The 22,216-nt window shown below is 38.6% G+C and overlaps 1 protein-coding gene across 2 annotated transcripts in view; it reads right to left on the reverse strand.

The window, feature by feature from the left end:
- Positions 1 to 20,302, reverse strand: part of syne2b (spectrin repeat containing, nuclear envelope 2b) — a 141,466-nt gene extending 121,164 nt beyond the window's left edge. For both annotated transcript variants that reach the window (XM_071497874.1, XM_071497876.1), the window contains exons 1-8: positions 19,502 to 20,302; positions 12,576 to 12,702; positions 6,122 to 6,183; positions 2,944 to 3,039; positions 2,771 to 2,848; positions 2,371 to 2,463; positions 1,426 to 1,628; positions 599 to 798 (exon numbers count right to left, since the gene is read on the reverse strand). In XM_071497874.1, the coding sequence (XP_071353975.1) occupies positions 599 to 798; positions 1,426 to 1,628; positions 2,371 to 2,463; positions 2,771 to 2,848; positions 2,944 to 3,039; positions 6,122 to 6,183; positions 12,576 to 12,663 (820 nt within the window). In that variant the 5' untranslated portion in view covers positions 12,664 to 12,702; positions 19,502 to 20,302. The remainder of the gene's footprint in view (positions 1 to 598; positions 799 to 1,425; positions 1,629 to 2,370; positions 2,464 to 2,770; positions 2,849 to 2,943; positions 3,040 to 6,121; positions 6,184 to 12,575; positions 12,703 to 19,501) is intronic.
- Positions 20,303 to 22,216: the final 1,914 nt, after the last annotated feature.

Here is a 22,216-nt window from a genome sequence, read left to right on the forward strand (position 1 = left end):
TGTTTTTGTGATGACTTACCAGCATCTACTTTTATCTGAATTTTATTTTATAATACAGAGTCACAGAGCGACAGCAGTTCTGCCTGCTTGTTTATCATATTTCACTCACACCTGTTGCACTAGTTAAACCTGAAAAGTGTCAGCAGAATATTCACATAACACTATCAGGGTTGCCACTCCCAGCACAGTGAATGGGAAAACACACACTGCTACAATGTTTTTGGCTTCTACAACCTCTTCTTCGCTGTGAAACTAGAGGCCTTAAAGTTTTCAAATTTTGATCACTGACCACTAAACATCTTCGTTACAGCTGTCCTGTATTTTTTTTCAGAGTCATAAAAAATAGTGGAATGACATAAAAGCTGTGTGAATGATACTACTGTTCAAAAACAGTCAGTGTAGAGAGTGATGCCTTGTGTTAAATATTTATCAGACCAGATATGAGATTAGAATTTTAAAAAATCCAACATTTATTGTTTTCATTAAAAACTGATTCTCTCACACAAATGGGAAACAAATAGTTTTATTAAGTGCTCCTGTTCCTCTATCAAACAGTGCTTTTTGAATTGGTTGTTTGCAGTTAAGCTCAGTTACTCACCATCAGGCTCCAGCAGTCTGGGGATCCTCAGCTCCTTCTCTGCGATGCGGAACGCCTCCTCCAGGTTCTGTTTGTTGCTCCTGGTTCTGGCTTTGGACAGATCCACCAGGTCGGGCCGCAGAGCATACAGGATGGCCAGGAAGACCACTCCACTCCTCCAGCTGACTTTGAAGTCCTTCACATTTATTGAACAGCCAGCTCTGAGGGAAACAAACCATTCTATTATTTTTCATCATAAAAGTCATTTGTATCACACTGTGTAGTAAGCACTGCTGTCTGGCACAATGTTTTTATACTGTTGCTGCTAGAAGATAAATTAACATAAAAAATATGAATGCATGAATGCAAAAAAAAAAAAAGACAATGAATCTAACAATAAATCTGAAAGAAATAACAGATAAAAATAAGTTTTCAATGCTTAAACGACTGTTACTATGGAGGTCAGCATTACTATGACTGTTTATGGAGCTCCACTGCCATCGTTTCTTCATAGGAAAAGTACATGGCACTAAGTGAGCACAGGAATTTGATAATATTAAATATAGGACAGAAATATGTATTAAAAAACCATTAAAGCTCCTGTTTATGGGAATTTATTTTAACAGATACTGGAAGCCAAAACACCCTGAGCACATAAAGCCCTCATCAGGTTTTGGTCTTTAGCCCAGACCTGGAAATGACTTAGAGGCCCCAGTGAGAGGATATATCACTTTTTGGATCACATACAACAGAAGTTGTATTTGTTAGAGTTTTCTCAGTGTGACCCTAAATAAACCCTACACGACCATCTTTGCTCATTAATGCTATTCGGTTGACTGAGTGCGTACTTGTGACACTGTTCCCGGACCCAGAGCAGCAAGGCCTTCTTGGCAGAAACCCTGAAGCGACTGTGTAGTGGCGAGCCTCTGGGAGGAACAGGACTGCTGCTGGCCGAGCGGCTTGACAGGGTGGAGCGCGAGTCCAGACTGGCCAAAGACTCCATGGAGGACTGACGTGAGTCGAATGATAGGCTGCTGGCCAGCTCCTCAATCTAAGAAATCCCCCAATACACGCAGTCAACATTTTAGGCATTCATGTTTGAAAAGCAAGTTAAAGGTAAAAATATGTAAAACAACAAAAACATATAAAATGGGACAAAAAAATACATTTTGGAGATGGTAAATTTAAAGGGTCTATACTGAGCATTCAGAACGACACTGGTGGCCATTACTATAGGTTAACTATAAACTATATTTCAGACTATAATTGACTCTCCAGCACTGGTACAGCACTAAAATGAAGTGTGGAGATAGGTCTGGCTATGTGAGACTATAGTGTGACTAGCATTATGATTTTTTTAAATAGGATTTATAAAGTGTATTATCATTATCAGCTGATGTTGACACTTGTTCTCCCCTGACGTCAGTCACATTCCTGTTGGCCAGACGGGCTTCACTAGATAAAACTTTTTTTGTTTTTGGAGTATGTGTTGAAGTCTGTGCGCTGGGAGCCACTCATTTGTTGACCTTAGCGCTCTAAGCTAACGTTAGCTAAAGTTGCACACTGTTGGTATTGGAGGGGAGCGGAGGAGAGGCATTGAGGTAAAGAACTTGGCAGCGGGAATATACATCACATCCTGAAAAATATCTGACAGCTGTGAAAACTGTATGGGCTGAGAAGTGGAGCAAAAAGATAAGAATAGAAAGAAGAACAGGCAATGTAGAACAAAGATAAGAAGAAAGAAAAGGATGGAAGAAATCATCAATGTAGAAAAATAACAATACTTCACTCACATGATACTGTAGAATGATAGTCCATATGAGGCCCAGGATGATGGATGGTCTGCCATCGATGATATCAGGAATGTTAATGTTAACTAGTTTGATCTGGGGGAAAACAGGAAATAATTTAGACTTTCACAAAGTCTCTACTGAAACATTATGAATAATCTCATTATTCTCTGCTGAAAAAAAACAAAAAAACATGTCATTAACCAGATGAATCATGTCCCAAAGTTTTGCTAAAAACAGATGGGTGGCATAGCAGTTACAGCAATTTGGAGTCCTGTAAATGTATCAATGTATAATTTTCTGTTGAAAATGTGTCATCTCTCAGGTTTCTTCAATATCAGCACTAAAGGTCTCACGATACAGTTGGTGCTTGTATTTAGCCCCCCCTCCATGTGTCATTTACCGATTTTTTCTTTAGGAAGGAGAGGGCCTTCTCAATGTTGCTCCTGTGCTGAAACATCCCCCTTCCTCTCTCCCGAATCTGCAGAACAACCAGAGAGTCAGTCAGTTGGTGCATTAAAAGTGTCAGCTGCTGGTTGGAAAGCATGTTATGGGCTGAGCAGAAACAGGACTCACGATGTGCTGGCCGCTCATCACCTCCAGCAGGTCCAGCAGTTTGGAGCCATCTCGGAAGTCGTTGAACAGATCCACGACCATACATGGTGGCCTCCGCTGTGACAACACACACATACGTTTATATTTGCAGCTGTAAGGCAGAAAGCTTAAAGTTTCACCAAGGCTACAAAATGTACATCAACAACAGAGAGTTAGTCTGTATATGATAATAAGTATAGGTATTGGTATCAGTATCGTTGTCTGTGATTCTGACCCTGTATTACTTGGTATCAGATCAAAAATAAATTTTGCAGCATTGCCCAACCCCAGAAGAATTTATCATGTTTATGTGGCTTGAGCTAAAAGATGTCTTTCTCCTTGTGGCATCCAATTAAAACCAATTAGTTTACTTCAAAAGACACAGTGGTCAAGCTGAAAACAAGGCTACTTGTTAGTTTCTGAGAAGCTGACAATTTTACAAGATGGGAAATCATGATTTTTGTAGTTTTACTTAATGCATCTGACAGGCCCTTAATCAATGTTTTGATCTCACAGATACCATTGTAGGGCTCCATGAAGCAACAGTGAAGAACGTGTATTACTCATAAACTATGGCGTGTTAAAATCACTGTGCCCCAGTTCTGAGGAATTTGTCAGCTTCAGTTCTCAGGAAGGTTTTGAATAAAAGTCTAATAAACAAACTGCCCAAAGCACAACAGGAACACCAGGGCCCAGCCTTCAGATGACTCTGTATAAAATTATATTGTATTTTCTGTGACAATATTTGGCAATTCATGTGGCTGTTATGATGACAGAGACATATTCTGATTATAATACAGGTAATGCATTTACTACCTATTTTAAAACTGTAGATGTTTTGTCAAATTTGTTTGGATATTTTCTTAATGTGGCTCAATGATAGCAGAAAAATGTTGCCTACAAGTTACATCAACCTGAAAGTTACCTAATTCTAGATCAGTGTCAGCCAGACAAGAAATGTAAAGTTTTTGTCTTTTTTTAAAATGGATAATTCAGCAGTATAGCAACTGCAATTTTGTCTTTTTATTCAAAACAATCCATAACAGCATCAAGTTTTACTTTTCCTTCATAATTAATACGTAGCTACAAACCATCTTTAAAGAGAACCTTTATGAACGTCCACAAGTTAGAAATAAGAGGAATATAAGGAACAAACAAGTTATCTCCTTGCATACAGTAGCCTATAAATAAAAAACTTTCTCCTGAAGGCCTTAATATAAAAACAAATACCCTTTCCTTAAAGAGCAAAAATCTGCCTTTTGAATTTCATAGAGTTAGGGACTAAGAGAATATAGAGCATTATAAAAAGAAAACTATTCACATATGACACAAGGTATTGTTGCAATTTTGAGCTCTAATGTGAACAACCACCAAAGGATTAACAGTTATCCCCACCCTTCAGTTTATTGGCACTGAGTCCAGCACTAGGCCCAGAGCTGGATGGATGTCTATAGGTGGATCAAGGGGGGTGTGGTTGGAGGGTGGCGCTGGAGGGAAGGGGAGGGTGGTGGCCGTCTGTTGCTGTCTGTCTGTGTGCTGTGAACCTTGCTCTGCAATGCTATATTTATGTACACAGTACCCCACCACCATCCACTACACTGTCCTCCACTGTCACATTCACAGCTGACCTCCAACATGAGGCTGAAAGAGAGCTGACAGTCTGCTGCTGACTCATGTTGGGAGGTACCTCTGTTGCAACAATGCTACTTTAAACACAGGCTGTTGACTGGGGAAGCCCTCCAATAGTAATTAAAAGTAGCATGTGGTCGTTTTTGATAGGGTTTCATAACTCACTAATCAAATATCACTAATCTCATATGTTTTCAGATGCCTTTCAGAAGAATTTAACAACATCAGCTTATTCTCAAAGGCCTTACAAACTGACTTCACAAAAAGTGCCGAAAAAACTTGGATTTGTCCACTGATGAGGTAAATAAGCTGAATTATTATCCCTTTATTAGACCGATCACAAAATATGAGGGAAACCAGACAAGGCAGAGGTTTTTCAACTATGACACATTTGACAGAGTCACTGATATCTTCATGGCCTGGCTTCCCTAACTGTGCATCTTGTATGGTCTAATTAATTAAATTGTATATATTACAATATATATTATTATTAATAATAATAATAATTCTAATTAATTAATTAATTCAATTACAAACAACTTTCTTGTTAATTGTGCCACTACTTTTTTGGCCTCATCTTCTTATCTTCATTATGAACAATAAATTTAAAACAAATAAACTACAAGTGACCGGAATTAAATATTGTAAAAACATATTTGAAATCACTGGTAACTGAACATTTATTCATTTGGGTTATACTGAGCAGGTTACATGACATTAAATGAACTGTCCCTTTTATATATTAAGGGAATGCAGGTATACAGCAGGTGATTCATCATATCATGCCCTCACATGTTCCTGCTCACCAGCTGTATCAGCTCATCCTAGGGAATGGAAATTACTGTGTATAAATTATACATTGACTGGATAAAATCAACTTAATGTCTTCCTGAGGAGAAACTGCATAATTTCAGAAGAAAGATGTATATAAGAAGTACATAAGATGAACATTGCTGTGTGCTCTAATATAAAGCATAAACATAATAACATAAATCACTATGTTGAGGACAGTTTGACTTATAACCAAAGTTCAAACTTAGTGGTGTATTTCTGTATATCTGGTCTGGTTTCATGTGAGCAAGCTACATATGGTCTAAAGCTTTGAGATGGGAAGGAAGATGTATATAGGGCTGTGATGATAACAACATGACCACAATACCATGTGATGCCCGCTGCAGGGTTAAGCTCATTGTATTTAATTTTTTTGTCAGTGAAAAGTCGCAGGAGTGGATGTAGTGAGTGATATGAAATATATAAACTAAGAGTTTGTTGATGCTAAAATTCATCATGGATCCTTTTTCATTAGTTGTTTTTCCTGCTGTTGTTAATGACTGTTCTAAATAGTGGTGTGGGGGGTGTGAACTTTTTTCAGCGTCTGAAGGGGGGAAATGCCAGAAAAAGTTTGAAAACCACTACATTACAGGTTGTTTGCTGCAGTTTGCTCCTCAAATCAGCTGAAATTCCTCCATCACAAATACTGCACCCTCAGTCAGAATCTGCAGAGAGGCCAGGGCTCAGAGACACGGCTCACCTTTGCCAGCTGAGCGTTGACCCAGTTGGTGAAGGTCCTCTTCTGAATCTGTTCTTGTTCCACTGTTGAAGAGGAAGAGAGAGACACAAGACATCAAGTTTAACTTCTATTATCACACATGCAAACATAAACCACACCAGTAGTTCACATTTAAACTGTAAGGTCATGGTGCTATACATGAACTATTTATACTGAGTGCAGCTGCAGAGTTGGCTCAATTGCCTAGATTGCTAATATTGTTAACAACAGTGAGTGAGCTGTACGGCTCCTCAGTAAAGGGAGCAGTTGACTGCAGGGACTCCGAGATCAAATCAGGTTAGATAAAGGTTTACTGGAGTTACCAGATGGCCTCATACAAAGGATCATAGCTCCCAGCTGTCAGTGTGTAATTCATTTAAACAATAGGCAGACAAAGAGTTTTGTAAACCTTACTGAGAAATTAGCCAGGCGTTAACAACAATAATAACTGTGCCTTTTAAATGCAGGTTATTACTGTAGCTGATACCCAAGGGTTTGGCCAATCAGCTTGAAAAACCTTCTGGTATAATAATCACAAACAGAAATATTTATTCTGTGTGCTGCCTGAACAAGCACAGAGCCTCAGTTCAATAATTACACCCGCAGAGAATAAGTCAGCATGGAAAAGAGTCTTAACCATGCATTATCCAGCATCCCACCTAGATTATTCTAAGCAAATATTATTGAGGGAAAAGCTTTCTAATTGACTTGTATTAAAGTACATTAAAACAAGGTACTGTCTTTCTGACATCTATGTATCTGCAATGCATTTTAAAGCCCTGGCAGTAGGTTAGAAATATAACTGGAATGCAGACGTACAGGAGCTGCACGAGTACTGACGTTAACGTCTCTGCAAGTGCATGTTTTGGAATAAGATGTTTCATGCCTGCATTTTCCTAACATATTTAGCATTAATTTAAATAATCTGTTGACACACTTCATACATTTAAAATTTGTTTATCAAAATGTGCAAAGTGGGTTCTTTTTAGATGTTGAATTCATTTTCACATATACACTGTACTGTTGTGCTGACAGCTGTGAATTTATGCTCTGTCAAAGAGGCGGAGTTTCAATCATTTTCACAGCATATAATTTATTGATTGCCCTAAAGGGAAACTTTAAATTATATATTCACAAAAAAACTGTATTATAATTATCACATGCTACAGAAAGGTTATCAGCATTAAAGATGCGTGTAAGCAAAAAGAAGCTTGGTCGGTACATTGGCTGCCACTCACCACTGTAAAGCTCAATGAAGTCATTCAGGTCAGTGACAGTATGAAGAGTCTCACATAGAATCCAATCCTCGTCCTCCATCGTCCTCATAAAGTCAACTTACTGTCTCAATGAACATCTTAGTCAGAGCTTTATCAAATTTACAGGGTATCACTGTTGTCAGATTAAGAACTACATAAGGTATCTCCAAAAACAATCTATAGTTATCTCATATCGCTCAGTGCAAAAACTGAGCTAAGAAGGTCTTTACCTGACAACAATGATATATTTAAATTTTCCTACCACTGATCATTTTGAGATTTCCTCATCTTGCAGATTTTGGCATCTTTAACCAGGGTCCATCTGAACTTTCAGCCAATCACTTTCCCAGTTTAATGCATTAATTAGAGTAGCTGGAGACTAGTGGTCCTTCCTCCTCTGTGCTGAGCTCCAACTCTCTTTCAGGCTCCACAGTCCTCTGAGATGCATTACTGGACAGCTTACAGACTATTTTCTGACTTAATATGTTTAACAGCAGGCCACCTCTGGCTTCAGTTCACTTGCAGTCTAATCTTAATCACAGAGAGCCCACACGATGACTCAGACATCTTATTATATTTAATCTGGTATCATCACACAAAGATAACAGAGAGGGGAAAGAAGGTTGGTTTCCTTTAGCAACATGACCCAACATGATTTGATGAGATGTTTAACATATAGACAGAAGCACTGCTGATCACAAAAAATGATAAGAAGCCTAAAGTTTGTAAGAGCTCTGGCTGCCAAGTCAAGAGTATCAAGAAACTGGAGGGCTGTGACACACTTGAGGGTTTGCCAGAAGAATTATTTTAAACAATTTGGTCAGTGGAACCACACCGCTACTGCTTTAGTAGCTGTATAAGCCCCTGAAATTAATCGCAGCTATATCTCAGTAAAAGGTTTCAAGTACCAAGATCTTGTAAATTACCACATCCAAGATGTTTTCCAAGAATTATTCATTATTTTTCTCAGATCTTCAATAGAGCTGAAACATCATGTTACGCATGTAAAAGTATAATTTATGGTCACCTTCATGAATTTGGCAGCAACATATTATCCATTACATATGTGATCATTGATCTTTTTCATCTTAATTTTAAAGAAATAATTTATTCTGAAATTCCTGGTGGAGCACATCACCACACCACGTGTTGTCTGGTTGGCAGTAAGAACAGCTTAAAAGTCAATACAATAGGAAACTGTATTAATCACAACAGTGCATTAGAGAAAATAAATGTAATCACTAAAGAGGAATGAAAGCAAATGAAAGAGGGAGCAGATGAATTCAATGACATTCACAATGTTGAATGAGATCATTAGTTGGAAGACGTCAAAAACAGATTTGTACCTTTGCTGTTTCTGTTACATAAACTATAATATGGTCAGGATATGTCTCCTAGGTGATTGGCTTGGTAAAAAAACTCAATAATTTCTCAAATGTCACCCACAGCAGCATTTAAGGTTCTCAGCTGCTGTTAAAGTGGGCGGTAACAACTCAGCTCTGCTAATGGTTTTCTGTTGTTATGGCAACTTCTGGTGTCGGCTGAGATGTTGTGTAAAGTTAAAAACATCTCATCAATCAACAGAATTTAACAAACACTGTTGTTTTATGTGTAGGTTTCAATTCGGAATTTAGATTATAGAGTTGTGTTTACTCAATACAATGACTTAGCTAACTAACTGCATATTGGTTTTCTTTAGGCAACAAGCTACCAGCTTCTTAGCTAACTTAGTAACTGTTAACTAACATTATCTTGTTAATGCAAATGATTTACATATTAGACAAAAAAGTTAACAGTTGCATGTAAACAAAACTTTGTATGATGGCTCACAGCAGAGCTCTTGCTTCAGGGCAATGATCTATTCAGTGTTTCACAGTCATCAAATAAAGCCACAGGAGTCAAAACCTCACTCTGTGTTTCTATTAACTTCTACTGTCACCGTGTGTTACACTGGCTGCTTTTAAGCAAACATGTTGAAAACAGTTACTTTTTTTTCAAAGCGGAGGCAATTCTTTATTAAACATATGCCCACAAATCCTCATACAGTGTATTTCCTAAACTGATCGGGGTGACCGAAGAAACTGACACATGCATCACTTGGTATTTAAAATACTTTTGTCTTAAGTATTTAATGATATAAGATGATAATGACGATTCAGTATTTTATGATGAGCTTATCTCTCCACTCTAGATTGATATGTTACTTCTGATGAACAAATGTTAAAACTTTCACCACTAGGTTTTTTATTTATAACTGTATAAGTACTGCCACACTGCAGCAGTCCACCTGGGATATACATTCTCATAAGTTGATAATTACATCCATTATATTATTGTGCACTAGTATCTACACAGTTAGTTTTATCTGTACCAATGAACGTCACAACCATAGAGACAAATAAAAAACACTCACCCTTGTTGGCATTACTCATGCTGATTCTGCAGAAAAAGTTACCAGATCAGCAAACTCACATCAATTTAAACCGAACTTCTCTGTCTAGTAAACACATGGTTTACCACACTGATTCTGCAGATCCATGATTGCAGAAGAAGACGTGTGAATAAAAAGCGAAGATAAAATTAGTTTGAGAGCAATCCTCGTCTAACCAGCTCACAGTCTACATTTCCAGCCTGCAGGGAAGCAGGTGAGCTCAGCTGGGCTCCGCCTCTTTTACCTCTGACTCGCAGAGGCTTCAGGGCTGCCTAAACAAAACCTGCAACACTTTTCCCAGCAGCCTCATGGGGACTTTATGCTACATAAGCTGGAAAATGTGTCAAATTCAAATGTCAGCTGGATCTCTCATGTAACCTACCCTAACCTGGCCCACTAAAGTGGTAAGTAGGATTAGGATTGTTTGTTTTTAATTCACACATTAAAACTCGGACCTTAAGATCAAAACCTAGCTTCCTCCAACTTAAGAATTTTAATGTAATTTCACTTTTTATTTGTGTTTGTTGTTCTTTACATTTGCTACATTTTGAGGGACAGTGTTTTTAAAATGTGCTGGAAAGAATTTAATAACAATTGTGTCATTTGTATCATATTTTTTGCTTGCTAAAAATGTTTTTCTTATGCGCTTTTATATATTTATTCATTCATTTTTAATGAATTTAATGCATTTTGTGTACATGCTAATTATTTAGTTTGCATTATTTTGCTCATGCTTGTTATGCTTGGATCATGAATCGCTCTAAAAAACTGTGCTTGTATTTACACACTGTGAAGCAATCTGTAACCCTGTTAAAAAAGTGATCCATAATGATACTGTAGTCATAATGATACCTCTCGCCACAAAAATAGCTTCTTCCCATCTGCTATTAGCCTTATCAACAAGGCTAAAGAGCCCCACTGTTGCTGATCAATTGCACCAATCACCAGAAAAAATTCCTTGTATGTGAAAACATACTTGGCAATAAAACTGATTCTGATTCTGATCAAGTCTACACCTAACAACACACCTGCTCCCTACAAGATCCAGTTTATGGCCAACATTTAATTGCTGTAAAACTACACTATAATAAAACATAATAAAACCACATTACATCTACTCTATTCATTAAAGTGTCCTTTCTAACCTTGCTGATGCAAACACTGAATACACCCAACACTAACACACAATATGGGCTATTTTTAGTGACATTCTTTCATCATTACCACTTCAAATATACACAGAAAAAAAAACAGCCCCAGTCTAATTTAACAAGCTGGCCTGTCATGGGGGCGTAAGACTTACATCATCCACATTGTACCAGCTGGAAATTACATAGTTGGAAAAACGTTTACAAGCTTTTAGTAAAAACACTATGTTCTAAATGTGGGGTGGGGGCTGAAGTGGAGAGTCATGCACTAAAAATAGTTGAGTGGAGAACCTTGCAAGAATGAACCCAAAACCTAAGGAGAACAAAGACTGAGGTGGGTGGACAAAGAGAGAAAGACAGATGGGCAATTAGGAAAGAGAACAAGAGAGTGAGAAAACATGGACATAGAGTTTTTAACATCCTGTAACAATGCAGATCAGAACTAGATGATGCAAGAAAGAAAACATAAGATAAAAAAATGAGATGTCCATGTTAGACTCTGCTGCCATCTACTCATGGTGCAACCATCACAACTACAAAGACACGATGAAGTAGTGTCACATGTACAGATTCCACACTGCTGCTGTTGCTCTCATAGTTTAACTGTGACCCTGCCTCAGTCACCAGTTAATAAACTTTAACCAAACACTTTACCAAAAGAGCTGAAATACAATACAAGAAACACAAGAAGACCATATTAGGAGGCCGATTTAAAGCTACGCTCTGATTGGTTGATTTTTTTCAAAGCTGGCTTCTGATTGGTCGATTTAAAGCTGGCTTCTGATATCTTAAATTAGTCACTAAGTATTGAAGTGCTTCTGATCATTAAGACGGCTGCAACTAAGGATTATTTGCATTATCAGTTTATCTTGCAATTATTCTTTTTTTAAATTGTTTAGTCTTTGAAATGTCAAAAATTAGAATTAAAATTTCTTCTTCTTCACATTTGATAAGTTGGAACAGGAAAACATTAATTGCATTAAACAATCAATGAGTTCTCACTTAAGAAAATTGATAAAGTAGTTTCAGCATTATATATGTCCTATAAGAAGTGAGAATACTTATTATCTTCTCCACCCTCTTGCTCTCTCCCTCCGGATGGCTTTTTTGCAATATGACTCATGTCTCTCTGAGAGCAGGGCTTCAGTTTCAAAAGATTAAACCAAGCATGGCCTCAGAAAAAAGTGACGAGAGTGAAACAGGACGGAGCCAGCAGCAGACTGAGACGAGGCCATCAAACTGCTCCCCTGAGCGAAACACATAACTGAGGCTTAATAGATATTATGTTGCCACAGTAACTGAGATAAAACACTGAACTCAGGACACGGGGGTTTTCTTTTCACACTTGCATGACCTCAGCCTTCCTCTCAGGGTGAGCAGAGACCAGAAACAGTAAGCCTTCACACAGTTTAGCTTCAATGGTTGTTGAAGTAAATCCTCAGTCTATAATAGCACCGTGGTAGCAATAATATCCTAAAACTGAGACCAAAACTAAGTATTAAGAGCATGAAAAATACTTTCAAATACCTGCAAAAATAAAACAGTAAATCCATCCAGCCAAATTAAAACCAAACATTACTGCTGGAAGTAAAGCAACTGACCCTGCAGCAGCATGTGGACATTGTCGATGTCCAGGGGGATGGACCCCCTCTCCACCAGACCATCTCCAGAGTAGAAGTCTGACGACATACTTTCTCACCCACAGCCTCCCGGCAGCATGGCACCACTCTGGAAGAGAGAGAGAAAGAAAACATCAGTCCAGTGTAGCTTCAACAGTAAAGCACAACAGTATCTCTGTGTGGATAAAGGTTTGATGCCCACTGGAGCCATTGTGATGACATTTCTGGCTCCTAAAACTCAAGCTTTGTACAACTAACCTTGGCTGGATGTGACATCATTGTTGCATGGCATGGCTCAGTTTAAAACATGAACAAACATGAAGATATATATGAATGTCATAAAATCTTTCTTCCATTATCTAATTTGACTGTCATCAAAATAAATAAATAAATCTAGGAATAAACAACAACTGGCATTACCAAGTGTGTAACATGTTGCCAAATTGTTGATGTTTTGCAAACAACTAACGTTACACTATTTACCAAAAATCAATTCCTCTTTGCCATACTATAAAAGTACCTGCCAGTGGCTGCACAGAGCGACTTCCTGCTGTTTCAGAGCAGTGAAGAAGAACTGATTTCCATGAAAACTGCTGTTTTATCGAGTGGGAACCTACAAAGTTTATTAAGTAACAGCGGTATCTCCAACATTAGTATCAGTACCAGAACAATTCCGATCAAAACATGAAAAATCAAAACAACATAAAGTATATACATGTAAACTTCTGTGGTCACTGATCTGTAGATATATGAAAATTGTTGCAACCGAGTTAAAAATTATACAATTCCACGAGGTTTGGAGAAGATGGAAGCAGTGTCATACTGTATAAACAATTATCCCAATATGGAGCACCTGCTTCAGGTCCATCTTTTTCAAAATCTCCTCCCACCTGATACATTGTGTGTCGCTGATTGGTAGACTGAGTAGACCAGTCTCTAGTCTTCTCCTGGCACAGCAGCTTTTAATCTTCTGTACCCTCACTATTTAGGCCAAAAAGAACTGTTTACACCATTTTATCAAGCACATATGTAACCAAGCTCCACATATTTGTAAGCTGTTTTTGTTGGGAAAATCTCAGATCTCAAGAAGAGCTTTACAAATCAAATACTGTAACTCCACTGAACAAACACAGATACAGAAACAACAGGAAAACTCCCAACAATTTCATGAGAGACATTAAAGTTCAATGCAAAAGACACAGAAAGCCATGTACCGCTGCCAACACATCAAGCTAGCAGAAAACACTTCTTAAGTACAGTTCGAGGGGAGTTTTTCATCGTTTACAGAGCAATCAAACACTGTTAACTGACAGTAAGTACTGGGCTGTGTTTTATCCTGCCCTATCTTGCCCTGGGATGTGAGTAAGTGAAGTGAGAAAAATGCGTGACATTTAGACATCTCTCCTAACACGCCTGCCTAAACAAATCAAACTGTGAAAAAATAAAGTTGCCTTTGATTTGACCAGCACATCCTCTGCTGATCACAAACAACTGACACTTTAGGAGAACAGACAGGTGAGTGGGGCTAAAATAAACAGTGTGAAATAGCACCAGGCCTTTCCAACATGTCAGACCAAATGTCAGATCAGGTCAAATAGTAATGGCTAGTTTGTTTTTTAACATGCCTGCACTGCTACAGATGGGAACTCCAACAAATGGACAAATCAGACAGCATTATGTTTGATAAGCTTCCTGATGCTTCCTGTACTGCCTTCAGGTATCACCTACCTATTACTCCCAGGAGCATTAAACAGGTGCAAAAAGGACTTTGAAGTCAGACAAACAGGACGAAATTATAACCTCATTTCAGAAAATAATCAATGGGGAAAAAAACGGCGCATGTTTAAACTCAAGACTTCAGGTGGAATCTCAGTCTTTCAGTTTAGGACTTCACATTGCTGACTCACTTTTTGTTGACAGAAAGGCTGCTGCAGAGCCCAGGGGCCACAACGGCAAAACCTCAATCCAGAGTTCTGACTGAGGACCAGCCAGTAACACAGTTGAGATGATCTTAAGGCTCCTGCCTGTATGATATGGTGCAGAGAGTTCACTAAAGTAAGCTGGAGCTTGAATGTAGAGCCTGATGAATGATCTGACCTGATAAATACCAGCTAACTGACACCAAGAAATAAACAACACACTACAAGGTAATCAAATACGGTGCTGCAACATCAGCCACAGGAAATTATTTTGTCCTGACTAGTATTTTTAAGCGCAGTGAGCTACATGCACTGTAGCTATCACCTCTCATCTTCCTCCTGTTATAGCACAATGCAGACATCAGTTACTTGACATCAAATGAATCAAACCAATGGCAAAATATTTAATAAAACTCATACTAAATAACATTAAATCAAATACATTTATAAGCCACCTGGTCTCAATGCATCTGGCCTTCAAACACACTAAAATACAACCACTATAGCACGGCATTTAAGTTATCCCATGGCTGCAGAATGCCAGCTGCAGAATAAGTGACAGGAGTGAGGGGAGGGAGTCAGTCGTCAGGGGTGAGAGAAAGAGAGGGAGGGAGACAGAGAAAGTCCATGCAGGCCCAAGAGAGGAAGAGAAAGACAGAAATAGCTGTAAATAAAAACAAAAAAGAGAAAAAATTGGTCCAAGACCCGAGTAGAGAGAAACTAATGGGAAACTGTCGTGGGGCTGAAACTAAACTGTATCATTTACAGGAAAGGACTTGAGCTTTTATTGCTTCATATTTTTCATTGTCTCTAAGTAATATAAAACAAACTAGTTAATGTGTCTCGTAAGATTGAAGGCCAACAACAATACAGTGTAACGCTGCTGTATGAGTCACAATGAGAAACGAAGAGGCAAGCAGCAACTCTCTGATCTGTCACACAGTCTTTTTGCCATCAGGTCAAAGGTATAACACCCCCACTCATACATCTTTTATACTAGGCAGTTTTGCTTTGTTAAGCTAATGAATGTGATGTGATTGTTCACCTGGGTGTCTGAGATTGTACTTGATTACTGATTATTGCTGTTATTGTTGCATACAAAGCACAAAAGGACAATTAACTAAAAGCAAATGGGAAATAATGAGAGAAAGGGAGGGAGGAATAAGTGAGGAAGACCAGTCAGGCACAACAGATGAAGAGCTCACAAGGGGAAGATGCAAAATAGAGTTGAAGAAGGAGAAATACAGCAGAACAGAGGGGAAGAGAATGAGAAAGCAAGTCAGGAAAAAAAGGAGAGGGAGAAAAGTGATTATGACTTAGTAACAGCAAGAATTAATGAAGCGCATACAAAAGGGCAAGAGAGAGAACCAGTGAGCCAAAGTTACACAAGTCACTCCGGTCAGCTCTAATTGTAGCAACAAGGCAGAGGGCAGGGAAACACACGTTGCAGTGTTGTGGAAAAAGCACAGGGAGGGGGGACACCACGAGGCCACAACACCAGCTTCAGATGCTTTTTAAATGTGTTTATGTGGATATTTATCCAGTTCAGGTGCACACATTATTATCTGCAGCACTGAGCCTGTGGGAGACACATTCAGTCCTGTTTACACCTGAGAGTTGCCCAAGTCAGACAGACCTACAAGAATTATTTCATGTCATGTTTATTCAAGCATCACCCAAAGAAATGTAGTCCAACACATGAACTACCCACTCCTCAACGTCCCCCATATGTTCAGCATTATGGCAGGAGCAGGAACGAATATCTAAAACATGGACAAAAGGTAGAAATAGTGGAAAGAGAATCTGGATATAGCCACGCAACCAGTTCATTAAATCCTTCCCTAATTGGTAAGCTTAACCTGTCCTCTTTACACTAATGGATCAAGATGGATGTCCTTCCCTTACAGTTCAGTTTCACTTTGTTTATTATGGATTTATAGAGTAGAGCTTGAGCCAAAAAGAAATTATTGAGTAAAAGGTAATTTAAAGACCAGACGTCCAGCACAGACGGAGGAGTTAAAGAACTCCTGGACAGATGCTGTGACAGTATGGTACCACTTTACCACTGTACTACTGTACCACATTCCTCACAATCAGCCAATCTCATAGGTTGTTTATGCATTTATTACTACTAGCCTGATTCTAGGCCTCTGAATTACTGCCCACGTCTCAGATTTGTTCAGCAACTCAAAGAGGTTTGGTTTTGTGCTCATTGGGGAAACAACTGACCAATCAGAGCTTTGTAGGTGGAATTAAGAGAGGGAATGTGAATCTCCTCCTTCCTAGCTAAATTTATTAAACATAGAGAAACAAAAAATAGTAAAAAGCTTGGATAAAATTGATTCAGCTGTACATGTTGAAATGTGATCACCACAAGCTGGAACTGAGCTGAAATGAAGCTCCACACAAGTTCAGTCAGGAAGACTATCTTTATGCCTCACTATTCACTATTCACTCATTATGCGTATTCCTCTACTCCATTCACCTCCAGTCTCATATTCAGTGCCCACGTCGAGCTCATCAGAGTCTACTTCACATCACATCCAGATCTTCAGCATTCTCTTCTTCACATCACCACCACCAGTGTCTAGAGCCCGGAGGCTTTCCTGCACTACGTGCAGCTTCACCCCCTTTTCAAACTGGATGACATCAGGATGGGGTCTAATCGCCAAAGACTCTCACATCCCTCACTTTTCTTCTTGTTTGTGCACATGGCAATAAAAACTTTATTTGTTCACTGAGAATGACGTCTCTCCTGATTGAACTGATTTGAAGTACTGGGACAACCCCTCTCACACCCATAGTTTGTATAGTGGTTGTAAACAAACACCTGTGAAAACAACATCCACCACATTCCCTGCAGCTTCATGTTTGACACCAACAGTGACTCTCTCTCCTCATGCTACCTCCTCGTCATCAATGTCGTGACTCTCTCTGCAGCAACAACACACTCTCATGAGTTCTGTTAAATGATTACCTGCAGGTCTTTGTGCTCTTCGTGTGAGCCTGGGAAATATATCAATAGAGTCAGTGTGGCTGAACCTGTCACATGGAGCGTTCACAGGCACACCCTAGAAGATATGATAATAGAACAGGGGAGAGGCAATCTCTGCTTTCATAAGACTGAAAACACAACACAGAGGTTAATTCGGGACAAATATCCAGACATTCAGCATAGTGTTGTTTTCAACATCATGCATGAACGCTGTGCCATTTCTCACCCTATGGTTCCTCATACAAAGCGCTACAAAGAACTGTTGTAAAGCAATGAGAGTTGGGATTTTCACTGAAAAATACAGGAAGATATCTCAGATGGATTTTTTCAGTAATGCAAAAAAAATCAGCTGACAATGTGAAAAAGGTCATTGTCAGTGACTCTTTTGTTACTTCAAGTCACTTGCAGAAAGGCAGGTTTTAGTGTTAGTCACTGTCCCTATCCAGTTTTTCCTGAATGGTCAGGATTTGAACCTGGTCAGCAGCCTGCTGCTCTGTAACCTCTGGGCTGTAACTGTGCCAGTTCCCCAGTATACCACCAATCAAACCAGGTCACACTACCCTGCATACCATTACATGCATGTCTAATCCAGTGCACTTAGCACAACGATTTTCAGTTCACTTCACTTATCCTGCACATAGGTGGGTTGTGTCAATGTTGCTCATCTGCTTTACCAGCTGGGAAGCATGGCTTTACAAGTCAGAAATATTTTAATGAGCTCTCAGGCCCAAGCACAAGAGAGCGCCCACTGTTTTGACACTTATGATTGAGAAATAGAACATGGCCTAAATCTGATAGTAAGCTGTCAGCAAAAGTTATTTCCATGAGAAATAAATAAGAGTTACAAAAATCGTGGAACCCCCTTAACAAATAGAAAAATTAATTAAAATCATTCATGGACAAGATTATGGTGCATATCAAGTTTCACCAAAACAGTATATTAATGCGGACATGCTCCTTGTACTCCTTTATCTTATGTTGTGTAGCTAGTAGAAGAAATAGCTTTGTACTGAAGAAGAAGGAATAATTCTAATGTGGCCCCTCCTATCGACACAGTGATGCAGTGGTCGATAAACTGTGGAGTGAACTCCAGGGATCACACGATAAACCACATTCTGAAAAGCATTTTTATTTCTCTCTATGTGACTAAACTTTGTTTAAATTAGAAACTGACAACCTTAACTGAGGATGCCTTAAAAAGGTGATGATAACTCTGCATATCTGTAAAACTAAAACTGAGTTTTGAATGAGGGGTGAAGTAATAAAATCGTCCCTTTCACTAGATTGAAAATGTCATTTTAATATATTTATAATCCATTTTAGACACAGTTACAAAACACTTTTTATTTTTTTGAATATGACAAGAAAACATTATTATGTTAATACTTTATAAAGCCATGCAATTATTCTCTTGGCACTTTAATAGCTAATTAAATAATAGATGTTATTACCTCATACAAAATCATGTATGACATCAACAATTTTCAAGCCATTTAGAATGAGATTTGCTTTATTACAGCTGACCATATTGATATCACTTCTGTATGTTATCAAGTGCTACAAAGTGTGCTTCCTTTCACTGCAGGAATGTGAGATTGTGTTGGTGTTATAAAGCTGTCAGGGCCCAAAAATAGCAGCAGGGGACGCGTGTGTGCGGCTGCTCTCAGATCAGCTCAGCCGAGCCATATAATGAGTCCTTGAGGAAGACCAGAGGACTTTTTAATAACGCAGATAAGAAGCGGTTGCCCCGCAGGTTTTTAAAAAAACTGTAATGGAAAATCATTGTTCTCAAACACACACTGCAGAGGAAACACAGGGGATTCCAACAGAAATATTAATGGTGATATCTGGGATCAATTACAGCTGGATTATGTAAATCTAACCACCAAATAACTCAGTCCAGAGCCAATGCATTCCTAACACCTACGGATACGACTCGTTATTCTTAAGGATCTGGGAAATAACAAACATTCAAAAAAGTTGCTTGTACTTACATTCAGCAAAGAGTGCGGTATTGGTGCAGATGTAAGATGTGGGTCCAGGCAATAATGATCTCTAATGTGGAAGAACAGACCTTGCTGTGTCGTGGTTGGTAGAGATGAAACCTGAAGCGCAGTTTGACAGATCTGGAGTCCGCAGAGCTGCAGGTCGGGCCGGACTGTCACCGGAGAAGTGAGAGCCATACCGGGGCCGGGCAAACAAAAATCCCTGGGACACTAAATATAGAAACCAGTCAGGGTTCAACACACACCCTCCTCCAATTTGGCACTGGTGGCTGTCACCTGATTAAAGTTCGTGCTCCAACAAGTGCATGAAACTTTATATTTAATGTCAGCCCATTGTGGACCAAATCCCACACCTGAGAACAACTCCGGTCTCCTCTCATTCATTCATAAAGATTGAAACGGAATGGAGAATATAAACTATAAAGAGAAGAGAAGAAACAGAGAGACTACTATTAAAAGAGACTCTTTTAGGCAAGACTAGTTTTTACGGGCCCAGGAGTCAACGTCGAGTTTTGAAGTAATAGCTAGGTGTTACCTTATTATCTTGCTAACGTTAGCTAGCTACGTTACTAGCTAACAGAAGTGTTTGCTAAGACGTCTACAACATTTTAACGGTGTTCCAGACAAGCTGACAACCGACAAGTAATTTCATAAAAACGCAGTAATTTTCATCTGTACGTATTAAATTACTTTACGTTACACGAAATAAAATAAAAAAAATTAAATTCGTAGCAGGGAAACTTTCTCTAACGGACGTTTCGTACTATGGGCTGCGCATGCGCGGTTATTTTCTTTTTTTGGGGGGTAAACTTTTTCTCCCAGTAAAAATAAATAAATAATTTAATAAATCAATTTAATGATTTAAAAATAAATAAACAATAACGACAACATAAATATAAAATAGAAAAATAAGTAAGATGATTAGTGGAAAAAGATAGTTGGAGAGTCCTATAGTTGGGAATATAGAGGCTATAGTTGGTCAACACTAACAAAAAGTTAATTATCTGATCCTTACAATGGTCACTGATTCTGAGTTAGATGAACACTCAAGACTTTTGACTGTGGTTTATTGTTTTTGCATTAAAGGAGTTCCACTACAATATGAGAGGAGCCTTGTGTTTCAAAGTGACAGGTGTGCTTATTTATGTCTATCTATCTATCTATCTATCTATCTATCTATCTATCTATCTATCCAGCAAAATATCATTTTTTTCTCAGAAGATGATGTCAAATAAAGGTGCCATGTTCCTGCAAGACAAAAGATAAAGGAAGGACATATTAATATTTGTATGGACTTGAATAAAGTAACAAATTAACGAAGAGCATTCAAAATATTAGTAATTTGAAGTCATCAACAAAGGCACCGTTTGTGTAGTCGTTGCTTATCATATCAGAGAGAAACCCACACTTTAAAATATTTCTAAACTTGTGTTTATTTATTTGTCCACATACAAGCTATCCACAGGAGGTGGTTTACTGGCTACCACAGTGTACAGCAAAACCTGAAAACAAATATTTGGTTTACAGCAGGAAAATGTAACAGCAAAACTCAAAACACAGATATTGTGAAATGTCATATCTCAAAGTCATAGTCAATGGCGTGCACATGTTTTAGGAAAGAACCAATACCTTTAAGTGAGCACCAGAGGTCAGCACAACATCATATACTGCTGGGCTGACGCCCTTAGGATTTCTCAGTGTTTTAAGTTGAGTCTTTATTTGTATGAGGGAAGCTGAGAGGGCATCAATGATCTTTTGCTCTGTAGCAGCCTATTCAGCTGGTCAGAATAACCACTGTCTTCACTTGAGTGGCAGTGACTTTTCATGTACTTTCCCTGCCAATTTTCTGCAGGTGGTCTGGTGGTTTCAAGGTTTGTAATCTTTGAATCTATTGAAAAAATCTCACAGGTACTGTCTTGTTTTTTTAACACCATGTGGATTTTAATTTTAATTTGTCATCTATCTGCAGATTGTTCAGGATCAGTAGATGTGTTTCCAACTTTGTTTCCTCACAGTAACAAGCTCCAGGGTTCAAATTGTGGTCATAATTTCTGTAAGGTTCACACAGGTTTCCCTTCTCACGTAAATGTATGTTGTTCTGAAGTGTTAAAACCCTTCCTGTCATCACCTTTATGTAAGAGACTTGCCTCAGCATTGGACTTGGTTTCTGGTTGCTGTAATGTGGCCTCCCAGTTCTATTAGTCAGGATGGGATCAATGAAGAAGATGAGTTTCCTCATAGAAATAAAGTAAAATGGAAAAAAATGAAGATAAAAAAGAATCTTTCATTAACAATTCACATATAATTACATAAAAGCTGGATTGTGGAAATCCAGGCTTACTCCCCTTTGTACTGGATTACAATTAACATCATTGTAATCACCACTGTTATCCAATTACATGCACTCTGTTATTCCACAGTATGCACATTGTTCAATAATAGCCTCCAGATGGGTAATTCTTCCTGATAGTGAGGAGGACACGGCGTCTGAGAGAAGTGTGTTAACCTGTCCCTGACTCATCCTGCTGAATATTTTCTAATCTAACTTTAATTGCATGGCCTCAACTTTCAACTTTACTTTTTACAGATTCATTTCCCTAACTACTTGAGAGCAGTTCTGCTCCGCTGACTCCACACACTGCCCGCAGGGGCCTCCGACGATTGTAATTTCTTGATGAGGCGCTTACTCACCCAAATCAATCC

Source organism: Trachinotus anak, unplaced genomic scaffold (assembly GCF_046630095.1).
Source record: "Trachinotus anak isolate AG129_WGS33_773 ecotype Australia unplaced genomic scaffold, CSIRO_AGI_Tana_v1 ptg000015l, whole genome shotgun sequence".
Classification (NCBI taxonomy): Eukaryota; Metazoa; Chordata; class Actinopteri; order Carangiformes; family Carangidae; genus Trachinotus; species Trachinotus anak.